A 16,794-nucleotide genomic window follows, 5' to 3' on the forward strand; every position below is an offset into this window, starting at 1 on the left:
AGAAGAGACTAGAATCAAAATGAGAAGAGACTAGAATCAAAATGAGAAGAGACTAGAATCAAAATGAGAAGAGACTAGAATCAAAATGAGAAGAGACTAGAATCAAAATGAGAAGAGACTAGAATCAAAATGAGAAGAGACTAGAATCAAAATGAGAACTGTTTTATTTTTAAACAAGGTTACTAAGAGAAGATTTATCTCTTCTATTTTATGGGTGAAACTCGGCAGGATTGAAACAAAGATGTTGAATTACGAAAGAAAAAACAAACAAGATCACCGGACTTGTCTTGTCTTGAGTTTACTGGCCCGACACCAAAATCACTGGCCTCGGGCGGGTGGTCCGGTGTGAAGATCAAGCCCTGTATTGTTCAAGATGTTTCTAAGGGCGTCCTATAAAATATACTTTATAGAGTGGTTTTATCTAAATCTCCCACAATGATTCTTTCCATATCTTAGGCTGACAATGATTCAGCTAAAGACACTACACGAGAGAAGCTTCGTGGACCCCATGGTGGCACTGTATACCAAGTGGTGCCCATTAACCATGGCAATGATATCGCTTCCATATTTGAGCTGGATCCAACGACTCTGCAGGGAGGTGACTCAATGGTGCCACGGTGTGTAGCATGATAAGATTCCTATCTTAAGCTGTCATGTATTTCACTGACATAAAGTGTGGTTTGCATGTGGTTTCCTGACAACATTGTCATCTGTCTGGCAATCGTAGTGTGGGCCTTTTGAGGCACTAGGTTGGTAGCAGACTTACTAGGTACAGCCATTGTTTTCATTAATGTGCGCATGCTCAGACCTACGTAAACAATGGAAAATCTGGTAAGTCTGCTGTCACCTAGCCCTCCAAAGTCACCCATGGGAACAATCACTGTTTTACATTACTAATGGGAAGCACTTCCACAGATTTATATATTTTTTAATTTTTTATTTCATTTCAATATCACCAACCATTAGGGGGAAACAGTTTTGAATGATAGATATAAATATGTAATATATACAAACATTAACAATTCACGAAACAGTTATAATTTTTATTTTATTTTAGTATGTACAAAAATGTTGTGCACAAAATAAGGTTTTTACAAATTTTGACTGTTCCTGAGGTGTTTTAAAGGCAATGGACACTATTGGTAATCACTCAAAATATTGACTAGCATAACGTGTAATGGGGAGAGGTTGATAGTATAAAACATTGTGAGAAACGGCTCCCTTTGAAGTGGAGTAGTTTTCACGAAAGAAGTAATTTTCCACAAATTTGATTTCGATACCTCAGATTTAGAATTTGAGGTCTCGAAATCAAGCACCTAAACGCACCTGGCAGACCACTGTTAAGGGAGAATGCCACACACCTTTTCCCCCTAATTCTTACATGTATTTCTTATGATGGGTCTACTGAATCAACTTATATCGTAGTCATTATTTGTCATGATTCTTAAAACTCTTTTCTTTTTGTACAGGAGTTCTTATGTTCGCCTGCGTCACCTTTGTACTAATACTTGGGTGCATAGTACATCCATTCCATTGGACAAGGGAGAGGATAAACCTGTTATGCTTAAGGTATGTTCTGCCTCTGATAAAGGCAGTTTGTGTGAGTACAAATGTAGGTATACACATTCAAACCGGGGACAATTAACAAAAGAGGACAATAGAGTCCACGGTTCGGGAAAGGTCCACAGTTGGAAAATATGTACAAAACCAATGGGAGCTGTTGCCAAAAAGTAAGATTTTAACTCAAGAGGGACAATATGAGGTCCACGGTTGCAGGCGCATATTGTGTGTGACAGACATTCAAAACCAGTAACATTAAAACAAAAAAATACATACAGGTGTTGCAAAAGTACCTGTGGTATAAAATGCAATAAATGGTTTGAGAAGAGTCTTGTTTGATGTGTAGACGGACCTTGTTCCACCATTTTTGGTGCAGGGAATTGAAAACTATGTTCACAATATGTTTTGGTTGCGATTAGGGATTACAGGGGTGTGTTTCTTTGGTGTATATTATTTGTTTTAGCACTCTTGAGTTTGTTTTCATTTATTTCAGCACTCTAAAAACTGTGTATTTTCTCAATTCTGATGTGATTGTTCTCCAGGTTGGTACTGCACAGATACGTGAAGATCGTGAGGCTTTTGCAATTATCCCTGTACCTCCTGCTGAAGTCAGGGATCTAGACTTTGCTAATGATGCAAACAAGGTGCTGTCAGCAATCGCTTCCAAGCTAGAGAAGAGCTCTATTACACAGAATGAAAGAAGGTTAGTTAGTCAGGCTTCTTGGAGGGCTTAAAAAAAGAAGAAGAGATTCTCGATAAACAGGGGCCAATTTCATAGTGCTGCTTCACGGTAAACAGATACTTGTGTTAACTACAGAATAATAATTTGCTTGAGTGTAAGCGTATTTCTCAGTTTAGCAAAAGAATTAGGCAGCCAGCATGCACATTCACGATAGATTTGCATTTTTCTGTCATTTTCATTCAGTAAGCACCAATTTCACAAAGCCTGCAGGCACAAAAAAACTTGCGCAGATATAGGTTACCAGTGAAAATACCATATATTTACCATTTCTGTGACTGGTACCCCACCCATTTCTTGTTTAGCAAAGGAATGTGCAAAGCAGAATTTTCTGCGAACCGGCTTTATGAAATTGGGCCAAAGTCTTGACCTACATTGGACCTGACCCGATTATCAGTTTGATGTAATTATTTTCTGATTGAGATTGACATTCCAATAGCTACATCCTGTTTAATAAGGCTTTAAGTACAGTGCTCGAAACGTATCCTTGATTCCTCTGCCAGACCTACTCTCTGACCTTCAACTCTGATATTTATGTTTCCATTAGTGTATCTGTATTTAAATCTTGAACTTGATTACAAATGAAATAAAGGGCACATGAAGTTTGGCTGAAGGTTGCTGGATTGCGACAACGTCTTCAGGATGTTTTTCTCTTGATGTTTTTTTTTTAAATAAAAAATAAATAACAAGTTAAAATATTTTGTGCACATCAGCACGCAAACTGCACATATTTGCCTAATACTCCAGCTTGTGAATGGGAGAACCCTAACATTACCTGTCAAACCTTTGTGTAAACAATGTTCTACATCCATACAGCCTAACACACTCTAGTCTATTCTCTTGATATGCCCTTTGATGTTCATCAATGAACTAAATTTCTGTTTTGTGGTTTTAAAATATCATTACAAACATTTGTGTTACCCTTTGACATTTTAGTTCATTATGGGCTTGTATTGACCTCATGATAGAAGCGTTTACTCAGAACAAGAAAATTATTTGTTTAAATCTGAAAGCTCAGTTATCGTACCAGTTCTCAAGACAAATATTTCAATCGGAAAGCTCACTGATTCTAAGTTCCTTACAAGAACCAAATTTCAAGAGAAATGTTTCCATCTGAAGGCTCACTGATTCTTAAGTTCATACCAGTACCAATCCTCAAAAGAAATATTTCCATTTGAAAGCTCTCTGATTCTAAATATCATACCTGTGACCAACCTCCAGAGAACAATGTCATCTCAAGTTCGGCAATTAGAAATTTCTAAACACTCAAATAACTGTTTGTTAATATTTTTGCAATTATTAGTCAAAATAATAAAATAAAAAAACTTAACATTTTTACTATTTTTTAAAAATGTTTAAACTGTTATTATACAGCGAATGACATATTCAGAGCTTAGCTCATTGAAATAACCAATGATATACCTTTAAAGGCACTGTTCACTTTTGGTACTTGTCAAAGACCATTGTTCTCACTTGGTGTATCCCATCATAAGCATAAATCAACAAGCCTGTACAAATCTGGGCCTAATTGGTCATCGAAGTTGCGAGAAAATTATGAAAGAAAAACACTTTTGGAGGACGAATTTGTGTGCTTTCAGATTGGAATAAAAGACTTCTAGCTAGAAGTCTTTTATTATTTTAGTGAGAAATTACCCCTTTCTCAAAAACTATGTTACTTCAGAGGGAGTCGTTTCCCACAATGTTTTATGCTATCAACAGCTCTCCAATGCTCGGTATTAAGTCGGTTTTTAAGTTAATATTTGTTTTGAGTAATTACCAAATGTGTACCTTCCCTTTAATTGATGTATTTCACTTCACCTTTTGTATAGGTTTGTGACTCAGCTGTTGACAGACTTGGTGTATTTTGTTTCCATGTTGCCTAATAATGGAGGTGATGCATTGTGTGTAGTGGTTCAGAACCCTGATAGAGACAGACAGAAACTCATGAGAGAACAAGATATCCTAAAACAGGTAAAGCAAATTCATTACTGCAGTAAGCTACCTCTGTCAAATTTTGACCCCTTGCACGCACGTCACACGCGGCGACTGCCACGCTCACCATTTTGGTTGGCAATTAGGTTTACGAGTACACGCCGCGTCGCCTAAAATGCTTACTTCACTGAATAACCCACAGTTACATTGCCCACCAGTATGGCGGTTCCAAGATATTTCTGATGATGATGCAGGTGAATTGGGTCAATAGGGGGAAAACTGCTGTTGCAGGAGTACATGCTATTTTGTGTTCTGGCCGAGCAGTCTTGTTCACCCGACTCGAGCTCTGGTGTTGTCAGCAGCAGAGTATGGGTTTGATTTCCCGCTCATGACACTTGAGCAAGGAACTTTACCATAATTGCTTCAAAGTTAGTGCTCTCCGCTCTACCAGCCAGGTTCCTAGTGGATGATACCAATGCCTACATCATTATGGGCTGTGAAGGAGGTAACCCTGTTACAGCCCCAGGAGTAGCTGGCAACGTGCCCTAGGTGGCAGTTGATTTGGGTTGATAGCCCAAATCAGTTAAATATAGCCCCTCACCTTGAACTGGCCATCTGTCCTTGTAATGTTAGGTGATCTCTCATATCAAACTTTTTACAAAAGTGTTGTATTATTGTAAACATTGTTAACCAAATAATGTTTAGTCCCTTGTCTTTTTATTTGGTGAATAAAACCAAAAAAGGAAAAGACAAAAGAAACATAAGCTGTTGCAGGTGTACATGTATGTTAACACCAATAACTTTTACTGTCAGTGTAATACAATTGTACAATGGTACAAAAATGAAATTACCTTTGAGTGATGTTTTACTTGTTTGCATTGTGTAGAAAATTAGAACTAATTATAATCAGTGAACTTGCTGGTACAACCATGTATTCATCTCTTTTAGAGCCACACTGTTGCCAACAGAGATTCACACATGGTTGTATCCGTAACTTTATTAGTAAGGGTTACTTCGTATGTACATGCTTTTTAGTTTCTTGTTATTTCTTTCGTCAGATCTTCAAGATTCTAAAAGCTCCCTTCACTGATAACGGAGATGGAGCGATGTTGAAGATGGAGGAGTTAGCCGATCCAAGACACGCTCCGTATCGTCACATCTGCCGTATCTCCTATCGCATCCTAAGATTGTCTCAGCAAGCCTACAGGAAGAATCAGGTTAAGATCAAGATCCTCTTTATTCACTAGACATAAGGGTGCACCCCAATTGTAGCCCTTAAAAATAATCTAGAATAATGAAAGAAAATCACCCTTGTTGAACAAATTTGTGTGCTTTCAGATGCCTACGAAAAGCTTCAGGCCTGTTATTATTAGATAAAGAAACAACCTCTTTTTCAAAAACTATGTTACTTCAGAGACAGACGTTTCTCAATTTGTTTTATAATAATAATAATGATAGTAAAGAGAAATTCACCTCAAGGCGCTGGAAAAGCACAACAATAAAAGTCTGGACCAGACAAAATTTATACAAACAAAGGATTACACAGTAAATTAATTTAAGGAAATCTAGATACATAAAGCTGGCAAAAAAATAGTTAAACAACCATTTTAAAAGATGAGATTTACACAAGTTAATAAAAACAATGTCAACGTCTTAAATACTGATCAATAATATACTATCAACAGCTCTCCATTGCTTGTTACCAAGTGAGTTATTATGCTAATAATTTTTTTTTAGTAACTACCAACAAAGTCCAGTGCCTTTAGTGTAACTACTTTTAAACCTCTCTACTCTCATCCCTGAACTAGAAGATAAACAACATAGTTTGTTTGTCTTGACAGGAATACATCGCTAAGCAGTTTGGCTTCATGCAGAAGCAGATTGGTTATGATGTTCTTGCTGAAGACACCATTACCGCTCTGCTACACAACAATCGTAAACTCCTTGAGAAGCACATCACAGCTACTGAGATTGAGACATTCGTCAATCTAGTACGCAAGAATGGAGAGTGCAGGTTAGTCTAACAGTTTGTGATGATTCAGGGATGTGATTTATCCATTTTTAACCGATAATTACCTTTTTTTGTAATCCCCCCCCCCCCAAAAAAAAAAAGAAAATAATAATAATAATAATAATAATTAGGTTAAACAAAATATTCAAAAACGTTTTAATATTCAAAAACATTTTTTTATATATAAATATTTTATCACTAAGATCAAATTACTAAGAAAATGCACAAACAAAATCTTGCGGCAAACCCCAGATTGCAGAGCAGGGCTTTTAAAACCAAAGATAAATGTACTTAAGCAGGCTTTGCACTCGGAAGCTTTCACGCTCACAAGCTTTCACTCTTTGCACTCATCACAGTTCAGGTTTTTCTTGACAGCTTATCACATCCCATCAAAAAAAGCCTGAAGACGGAGAGGATGAAAGCATACTGATCGAAATATTGAGTTGGCACTTTTCAGAACATGGTGTTACCGCACACCTCTCTGAGTTAGCCATAGAGTTATATATAAGAACTAAAGGGTGCACTGGCCAATACACGCGGCCCGACATGCGGCCATTTTCTAAGTTGACAAAACAGCATCGCGCAGCATTCAATAAACACAAACTCCACGAAAACTTCATATTGAACGCGCGTGCAGAATGGGGCGGAGCAGAATGGGGCGTGCAGAATGGAGTTAGCCTGTTCCAATTTATAAAACAATGATGTGGTTGTGGGTCAAAGTATATGGGTCTGACAAAGGAGGGATAGGTTGCTTAAAATTGATTAGCTTTTTCTTGAGTAATTATGAGTAGTGGTAGTTAGTTGCATTATTAGAATTATTATACATTTCTGGTGATTAACTTGCACGCCTGAGGAAACCTGTAAATAAGAATGCTCGCTATTTCTGGCAAAAACATAATGAAATATAGTTTAGTTTGTCATAAAAAATTATCGGAATCCAAAAAAAAGGCAAAAAGACTATAAAAAAAAATAAAAAATTTGCAATAAAACATATACTACAATAAAGTGCAGTTTTGCATGCAATAAAACAAATTAATTACAAAATTCAAAAGCAATAAAAAATTAATTAAGATAAACCAATAAAAGGCGATACAATGAGCAATTAAATTCAATGTACTGTCTGGCATGAAATACAATAAACTTAATAATAAATAAAAAGCAAATTAATTATAAACTGAACTAAACTACACTGAAATGGAATTAAATTCCTTAAAAATACATTACAAAAAAAAGTGCAGTGTTGCATTAAACAAAATCAGACTGGTGTATGTTTGAATAAATAAAACGTTAAGACTAAGTGTCTGTTTGATTAGGAATGAACTACACGTACCCTCTTCTGCAACTCTGGCGACCCTTCTAAATGGCAAATATACTGCTGTTTAAATAGTGGAAAATGTTTGGACATTCTTCTCACAAAATTATCCAAGGATGCTCCCTAATAATAAACAGGGAGAAAACAGAGAAAACAGAGGTTGCTAGATCTTCTCTCTGGAACCAACATTTCCAATGTTCACAAGTTAAAAAATTCCCACAAAACTCACCTTTTCAAGATGTAATTCTTAAATGCATAGGTTTGTTGCTTTCTATTGTTAATTTTTGTATGTTTTCCATAATTTATTGCATATTGATTTTTAATATTATGCTTTAGTGTGTGTCCGGTATCGCTTGGCTTGGCCTGCACGTTCTCGTTATAGTGAGATCGGCTTTGGTGGGTCTTTGATTTGCTCAATGCTGCAGGCCTGGGCGTGGTTTCCCTCATGTTTTTGTTCTAATTATCGTTCACTGGTTTTGTTCATATTCATTATTGTTTTGTTTACATTGTCTCTGCTGTGCCATGAACATCTTTTTAGATTGATTTGGCGCATTAAAAATACATAGTATTATTATTTATTTTATTATTATTGACATTTAACTTGATGTCCTGAAGATTTTCACATTTGCAGAGTGGTGTGGGCCATGTTTTCGAGAAATTTATTTCCCTGGGTCAACCGTGGAAAATAGAATAGTATGAAAAGGGCGTATGAAGATAAAACACAACCATCATCATACCCAGTGATATCCCAAATCTTATTTGATGGTTTTTGTTTTGTGTACTTTATTTCCTCAGGTTCTTGGAGTATCTTTCCGATCTTTGTGTATCGAATAACCAGGCTATTCCTGTCACTCAGGAACTCATCTGTAAATCAGTACTCAATGACAGAAACTCCGATATACTCATCGAAACAAAGTAAGATTTGTAGAAGTTTTTTTTTGTTCATCCAGTAGGCCTGACATGAACTATTGTGTTTGGTGACGAATTAATTGAAATATTGAAAGTCAACTTTAAAGGCATGGTACACGTTTGGTAATTGTCAAAGACCAGTGTTCTCACTTGGTGTATCCCATCATAAGCATAAAATAATAAGCCTGTGAAAATTTTGGCTCAATCGGTCATTTAAGTTGCGAGAAAATGATGAAAGAAAAAACACCCTTGTTGGATGAATTTGTGTGCATTCAGATAGGAATAAAAGACTTCTAGCTAGAAGTCTTTTGTTATTTTAGTGAGAAATTACTTCTTTCTCAAAAACTACTCTACTTCAGAGAGAGTCTTTTCCCACAATGTTTAATGTTATAACATCCCTTACCAATATTCTACCTTTTCATTGGTTTAGAGCGTGTCACATGATATGTCTTAATTTTGCTAGACCACGGCCGTGTGATAGTGCATCGGTTTGCCGTGCGCTAGTCCGAAAGACTAGCACACGGCGGGCAGTACCCAGACGTCCGTTGTGTGTACGAGGATGATAAATTAATAGTCTGTAATCATTTCGGATTACATGGCACTACATTAGTAAAAGTTTTCGCAGTCTGTATTCGCGCCGTCTGTGGATTGTAGCATTCAGGTCTGTAACTTAATAGTTCAGTATTTAGAAATGTTTGGGGTGTTATAAAACAAATATTGGCTGCTTTTACTCGTGCAGTGGTTTAAACTATGACTCCCTCGGTGATCCCCGGAGCGTTTTGTTTTCCCTCGGCTTCGCCTCGGGAAAATAGAACGATCCAGGGATCACCTCGGGAGTCATAGTTTTAACCATAGCACTCGAAGCAGTCAATATTTGTATACTATCAACAGCTCTCCAATGCTCGTGACCAAGTCAGTTTTTAAGTTATTATTGTTTTTGAGTAATTACCAAACGTGAACCTTCCCTTTAAGTTATTGACCCTCTTACTGTCTGACCATTCTATATCATCCACTGTGGTTATTGACCCTCTTACTGTCTGACCATTCTATATCATCCACTGTGGTTATTGACCCTCTTACTGTCTGACCATTCTATATCATCCACTGCGGTTATATCATGTGGAGAATGCATCTAACCTTATGCATGTAGTACTGTGAAAGTTCTGTATATGATTTTCCCAATGTTTGGGTATCTTACTGGCAAATGTTATGTAAAATAAAAATGGGTATGTATACACACTTCATTTGACCACTTAACTTAATAATAATAACAAATTCTTATATAGCGCATTTCACAATAAACCGTATCAAAGCGCTTTACATTAGTCCCCTGGTCATTGGGCCAATAAACATCCCTTTAATCTTTCTCAGCTCCCATTAGGGAGTATACAGCCCCGAGCTGCCGTGGCGCTCCGAAAGCTTGTCATTCACAATATCAACCTCTACCCTCGCAGGTACCCATTTATACCCCTGGGTGAAGAGAAGCAATTATAGTAAAGTATCTTGCTCAAGGACACAAGTGTCACGACCGGGATTCGAACCCACACTCCGGTGAATTAGCACCAGAACTTGAATTCGATGCTCTTAACCACTGGGCCGTGACACTCGGCCGTAACTTGATTGGATCAAACTCCATCTTAACTGTAGCTTTCTTATATTGCACTTAGACCAGTCAAAATGCTTAATATTCAACCACTTCATGGAAAACGTGTTACATGGAAAAATGTTTGTAGTACGTTTGGAAAGAAGAAATGGCAAAAATGTTTTTAAAGGATTATGTTGAGGTCTCGCTTTTTTTATGAGAAACCCCCTTCAATCATAAAGTGCTTACTTCCTGTCATCCAGGTTGGTAAGAACCCAGATGGAAGTTGAGATGGAGGTGGAAGCAGACGATGGTAGCACAGAGCCAGTCTATACCATAGAAGAGGAGGAGGAGGTTGTCTTATTCTGGAAGAATAACAGCAAGTCTAAGAGTATCCGAGAGTTAGCGATGGGAGCTGCTGAGAATGTCAAGGAGGATTCTAACATCTTGAAGTATTACAGGTTAGGAATTTAAACCATGGTGTTGTGACACATGGCTAAATTACCCTTTCAGCAAACTTTTTAAAATCCTTGTTAACTTTTAAATCTTAAGCCATAGTCGCATTGGACTACTAAAACTTGCAGATTTGTTTAGCTTCATGGAACACAAAAGGTCTTATTAGGTGAAGTGTTTTGGTGAAGTGTTTTACAACTGTCAACTATTAGAATCAAATCTTAATTTTTTTATTTTCACTGCAATTTGGTTAATTATTTGTTCACCCTCAGTTCAAAATACCATTTTATTCTTACATACATAAGTACATGTACTGAGTGAAGGAATTCACAGCCCCAGGAGCAGTGATATCTCCCTGTCACAGACAGGAAACATTTATTTCTTACAGACTCGGCAAAAAGAAATACATACATTGTAGAAAAGGCAAATACAAAGCAGATGGCAACGTGCCCCTGGTGACAGTTGATTTGGGTCAAAAGCCCAAATCAGTTAAATGAAGCCCAAATCGTAAAATGGCCATCCGGCCTTGTGATGTTACACGATTTGTCATATAAAAAAACAGTTTAGAAATAAAAAAAACTCCTTCATGTGTTATTTATTACAGATACCAGTTAGATCTATTCTCCCAGATGTGTTTAGATCGTCAGTACCTGGCTATCAATCAGATTGGTCCGCAGTTAGACATAGATCTGATCCTGCGCTGTATGTCTGATGAGACATTACCCTATGACCTCCGAGCTTCATTCACGAGACTCATGCTTCATATGCACGTCGATCGAGACCCACAAGAACAGGTTACACCCGTCAAATATGCAAGACTGTGGTCTGAGATCCCTACACAGATTACTATAGATGAGTAAGTGAATCTGCATGAATATTCATTCAATAACAGGAATATTCATTTCAAGCTAGAGTGGTTTTGAGATCCCTACACAGATTACTATAGATGAGTAAGTGATGCTATATGAATGTTCATTCAATAACAGGAATATTCATTTCAAGCTAGAGTGGTTTTGAGATCCCTACACAGGTTACTATAGATGAGTAAGTCAATCTACATGATTATTCATTCAAAACATAAATATTAATTGAAAACATGAATATTCATTTCGGGCAAGAATGTGGTTTGAGATCCCTACACAGATCACTGTAAATGAGTGAGTGAATGTATAGTGTATGCATGTTAGGATTTGAGGCACTGTTTGGTGAGGTATCAACATATTATTTGGTTTGCGGTAACACCATGTGTGTATCTACCTGCAAGGTAGAGTTCTTTAAGAGAACTGTCTTTCTTTATTCTTCTACCGCGGAGTAGATTTATCGGATTTTCGGGAGACTTCTCAGTTCTGAAAAGAACTGTCCTGCTTTTAACTACTACCCGGGCGGAAGGTGTAGGAAATTGGCATGGACTGCTACTTTAGTTTATAGAATCATAATTAACTGCACTAACGCGGAGTCGGTTCTTGAATTGATCTCAACATTTCGACTATAGCTTGCTTTAGTCATTGTTGCTCTGATGTAGATACCTAATGTAATTGATAACATTGATTTTGATGTAACACAGTTACGACAGTTCCAACAACATCAGCCACACTGGTAAGGAGGACACCCAGCATAAGTTTGCTCAGACCATCAAGTTTGTTGAGGACTATCTGTGCAACGTAGTGTCCGCTTCATGGTCTTTCACTGATAAGGAGCAGAATAAACTCACCTTTGAGGTAGGTTGGCTAATCTAGTGCCAATGTTAAAGAGCTGTAGAATAGAAAATGTGGCAAAGGAAATTTTTCTGCTAATCAAATTCAAGCAGGGCACCAGTCACAAACAATGTAGGCATACATGACGGTGCATTTTGGCTGGTAACCTTATTCTGCTAAGTGTGCTTAGCCATATATTATTTGCTTCTGGTTATAACGTTACATTCATAATTAAGCACTGATCAAGCCCAAGTTCATGGCACTGCTTACTTCAAAATTCTGCGTTGAGAAATGTGAATATTTTACAAAGCACAGCAAGTATAGAATTCTGCTGCTATAAACAGATCCATGAAATTGAACCCAAGCATAGTTTGTCCCAATACGATTCAGTAATTAACAAAGGTAAGAATAATATCAAAGTCTATATAGCGCACTTATCTACCAACAAGGTACTCAAGGCGCTTAATACATTTTTACAGAAGGATAGGTTAGTGAAGTTATGAATTCTGAGACCCAAATATATATAGCACCTATACACGGTGCTACGGCACATTCAGCAGCCAAAGCCAGGAACACCGGGGCGACCACCTTCTCTTAGCGATAAGTGCACTGGGTTCTTTTACGTGCTATATACTTTAATATTTTTGATCTCTGCATTTGAGGGAAGCCCAATGAATTTTTGGTTAACAGTTAAACAGGCTATAATTGTCGCAGTAAACTGTGTGTTCTGATTCTAAGAATGAATTTACGCATTACAACAAATGCTGATGTATTGAACAATTGAACATCTTCAGGTGGTGAACCTTGCCAAGCACCTGATCTACTTTGGTTTCTACAGCTTCAGCGAGCTCCTTCGACTGACCAAGACGTTATTGTCCATTCTAGACTGTACTCCAGCCACTGGACTGCCTCTGGGTAAACTGGACCCGAAGGCAGATATAGGTCAGTATTATGCTCAAACTTTTGTTTCACACACTGCATTTTGTTTGTGTTACATTGTGTATAATGCAGCAAGTATTTTGAAGGTAGGATGAGAGACATTTACACAGCTCATAAAAATAACAAGTAAATGATGTTTGACATGAAAAGAAAAATATTAAGTTTGTATTTTACCCATGACACCGATGTGTTGTTAGCACTGTATACATGACTTTGAAGACTTTTCAATGAAATGTATACAGTTGGAGAACAGAGCTCAATTTTATAAAGCTGTTAAGCAGAAAATACTGTTTCACAAATTTCTTTGCTGAGCAGAAAATGAATGGGGCACCACACTGCAAAAACTGGGGTGTTAAATTGATTCTTCCTGGTATCTATATGTGACAACACCGACATGGTGTTGTTTATCCACATTACTATATCGTTGGTGAAATTAACACCGTGTCGATGTTGTCATATTAGAATACCAAAAGAATCAATTTAACATCCCAGTTGTTTGCAGTGCAGCCACAACAATGCAAGTTTCGGCTAGTAACCTGTTTCCTCTAAGCAATGCTATTTTGTGCTTAGCAAATTTTGTGGTTACAGGCTTTATGAAATTGGGTCCAGCTGTTGCTTCTATGGTGGATATCTGATTGGATAATCGGAGCAGTTTACTGTCTTACCCCGACCCTAAAAATACCTGCTGCACTTAACACTGATTTTGAAGGGTACTTTCTTTTGTTATGTGAGATGCAAAGTTGTGTGATGTGTAAAAGTGTTTTATCCACACCGTTTTTTCAGGTTAGAAATCAGAAGTTGAATATGAAAGTACAACATGTGTTTTGGTTTTTTTTCCTTCTCAAAAACTGAATGGAATTAAAGTTTGAGGTGTTTGCATGGTGAAGATATAGTTTGTTCTTTCTTCTTGGTAAAAGATGTAATACTCTCTATTTGAAAAAACTTGTGGTTTTCAAATTGCAAACTCAGAAAACGAACCAACATATTCAATTATATCTTTCAAGAAAAGAGTCATAGCTGCTAATTGGGTTCTTGTTAAAATTAATAAAAACACAAATCTGATAGATCCCTTGTCTTTGGAATTTATTCACCTATGAGTAATAGGTATGCATGTATTGGATAAAGTAAGTTACATTAATTTGCATAAAACGTATTCTCTCAAAACTGTCCCAATTTTCAAAAGAGTTCATTCTATAAAAAAAACACATTGTTGTACCTTCTGTTGGCAGAGACTAGTTCACCATGCACTGTTTGTGGTTTTGGATAGATTAAATTATAATGGAAATCCCTCTCATGCAATACAAACCGCTAATTAATTGTAAATAATCTTCCTTTTGTTAATAAAACACTTTTGGTTGTTGGTTCAAAATACTACCGCTACATTTAAAATAATCAGATCAGTTGCATGTAAACAAGGTGAAATAATAATTATTGTTTGCTGGCAGTGCTCCATGATTTGTTCAAAATGCATGAAAGCAAACTGAGCAAGCCTGAAAACTAGTATCATTAAATCAAATTTGCATGTTGCTGATGAAATCTTATACATTTGCTTTCTTGGTAAAAAAAAAACCAAAACTGCTTCATGACTAGTTTCCATGCTCCGTTCATGCGTTTAAAACTGTTTCATTGATCATCGAAAAATGTGAAAATAGAACTAGCTGTTCCAAACTGCTTACCAACCCAAAGGACCTGTGGTCTAAATGCAAAACATAGGTAGTGACCTGAAGTTTCTACCTTAGCAGAGTCTTTCTCGAAGGCTAAATGACAACACAACAAACATGAACAGGTTATAGTTTAGTTACCCGTTCATGTTTGTTGTGTTATTTAGCCCTGTAGAAAGACTCTGCTAGGATAGAAACAACAGGCCACTAACTGTTTTTTGCAAATAATTCTCACAAAAGATGTTCAAATGTCGTGCACATTAAGATCCAATGTTTTATTCATGTGTGACTGTGTATGTAAATGAATGCAGTTAGAATCATCTTTACAGCAATGAATTTTTGAAGCCATTAGATTGAATCAAAACATTTGTTTCAATGCAATATTTATAGCTCACATGATGAAATGCCGATAGATGTTAGAGTGATGTCATTGTGATGTCATTGTGATGTCATTACCGATAATAGCAATATGATACAATAGAGCTGCCTTTGTGATGGAATTTGACAAATCCAGGCATGTCTAGAAGCTTTTGAAGCACAATAATATTTGACTTTTCTGTTTATAAACTAACACCAAAAAGAGTTTAAAACTGGAATTGGGTTAATCGTCTCAAATTTAAAAGCTGGTGATTGATTTATTAATCTTTAATCTGGGAACCCCCCCCCCACCCCCCTCCACTCTTATTCTTGCAGATATGTTAATCACAAAATGTAAAATACCTTGAATTAAAAGTAAATACGATGAAAACATGAAAATAATGACAAAATGAATCCAGTGAAAGAAAAAGATAGAGCTCACTACTGGAGAATTCGACATGGTTCTACATTTTCTAAGTACATTATCAATCTGTCCTTTTTATTTGGTGAAGTGTTCATCAAGTTAAATTGGGGATGAGGTTGAGTTTGGGAACCTTAATAAGCAAAGCTGGTTTTAAATTAGATCAAAAGCCTTTGTTCTCTCCTAATTTGGTTTTTTAAAATGAATATCTTTGCTGTTTAATGACAAACAGTTATTGAACTGTAATATATTCTTGTGTAACTGGTTGTTACTAACGGAACTGCATTTTTGAAGAAATTAAAAAAAGTATTAAATCCTACATGTAGATGGATGACTATGTGTTGTGACCAAAGTGCATCCAACAAAACCAAATCTTCCTTTTTAACTTTGTCGAAATAAAGACAACAACAATGTTCATAATAAATTACTAATATTCACCGTAAGCGGCATACTGTTTTATATCTAAAACAAAATCCAGTCTTTAAGGTTCAAGATTTGTCCCGGTGGTTGTCAAATTCCTTCACAATGGCCCCCACCCCCGTACCTCTCCTTAACTATTGAATAAATAAACTGCCTTCTAACCAGCACCCTAATATTCCATTCTCATTCTCACTTCACTCTTCTATCCGACAGAGCCTCCTAAACAAGGTATGAAACACGGTTCGCATCCCCCTACTACCTCTCCTTCTATTGTTGGTCTATTTGTTTGCCCTCACCCTAATAGAGTCATTGCATGCTACCCCCATACTGCATGGTTGTTGTGGTAGAGTTGACCGCTGCCATCGTGTTGCAGTCTGTTGTATATAACCAGGTTGGTATTGCAGGTAATATATAGATGCTCTCACCAAAGTTAACTTGCCATTTTCATTTTTACCATGCTGGTTTTTGTTTTTCTGATTGTAAAATTGTCAAGGGTATCCAGTACCTTGGATGAGTGAAGGACTAAATGTTTTAAGAAAGATATTTGTTTGAAAAAACTTGGGGGGTTGAACAATAAAAGTTGACTAGAGTGGGATTTGGACCTGCGACCTCTGGATTAATACACCAATTCACTAAGCTCCGCCCCATAGCGTATTGACCAATCACAACTCAACGAAGGTCCAACAAATAAGGTCCGACATGCGTGCGCGTATCTTGGCGCGCGCAGCAGAGTTGTGCAGAAAGGTATTGGAGAGCCCCATGTGTTCTTGCTCACACATGCGTCGTGGGCGGAGCCTACTGGAT

The 16,794-nt window shown here is 37.0% G+C and overlaps 1 protein-coding gene across 1 annotated transcript in view; it reads left to right on the top strand.

The window, feature by feature from the left end:
- Positions 1–16,794, top strand: part of LOC117303095 (inositol 1,4,5-trisphosphate receptor-like) — a 112,728-nt gene that overhangs the window by 36,457 nt on the left and 59,477 nt on the right. Inside the window, exons 11-22 of the mRNA XM_033787178.1 lie at positions 457–617; positions 1,470–1,569; positions 2,103–2,263; positions 4,129–4,270; positions 5,290–5,448; positions 6,073–6,245; positions 8,350–8,469; positions 10,309–10,506; positions 11,103–11,354; positions 12,063–12,216; positions 12,987–13,134; positions 16,204–16,218. Coding sequence (XP_033643069.1) covers positions 457–617; positions 1,470–1,569; positions 2,103–2,263; positions 4,129–4,270; positions 5,290–5,448; positions 6,073–6,245; positions 8,350–8,469; positions 10,309–10,506; positions 11,103–11,354; positions 12,063–12,216; positions 12,987–13,134; positions 16,204–16,218 — 1,783 coding nt within the window. The remainder of the gene's footprint in view (positions 1–456; positions 618–1,469; positions 1,570–2,102; positions 2,264–4,128; positions 4,271–5,289; positions 5,449–6,072; positions 6,246–8,349; positions 8,470–10,308; positions 10,507–11,102; positions 11,355–12,062; positions 12,217–12,986; positions 13,135–16,203; positions 16,219–16,794) is intronic.

Source organism: Asterias rubens, chromosome 2, assembly GCF_902459465.1.
Source record: "Asterias rubens chromosome 2, eAstRub1.3, whole genome shotgun sequence".
Classification (NCBI taxonomy): Eukaryota; Metazoa; Echinodermata; class Asteroidea; order Forcipulatida; family Asteriidae; genus Asterias; species Asterias rubens.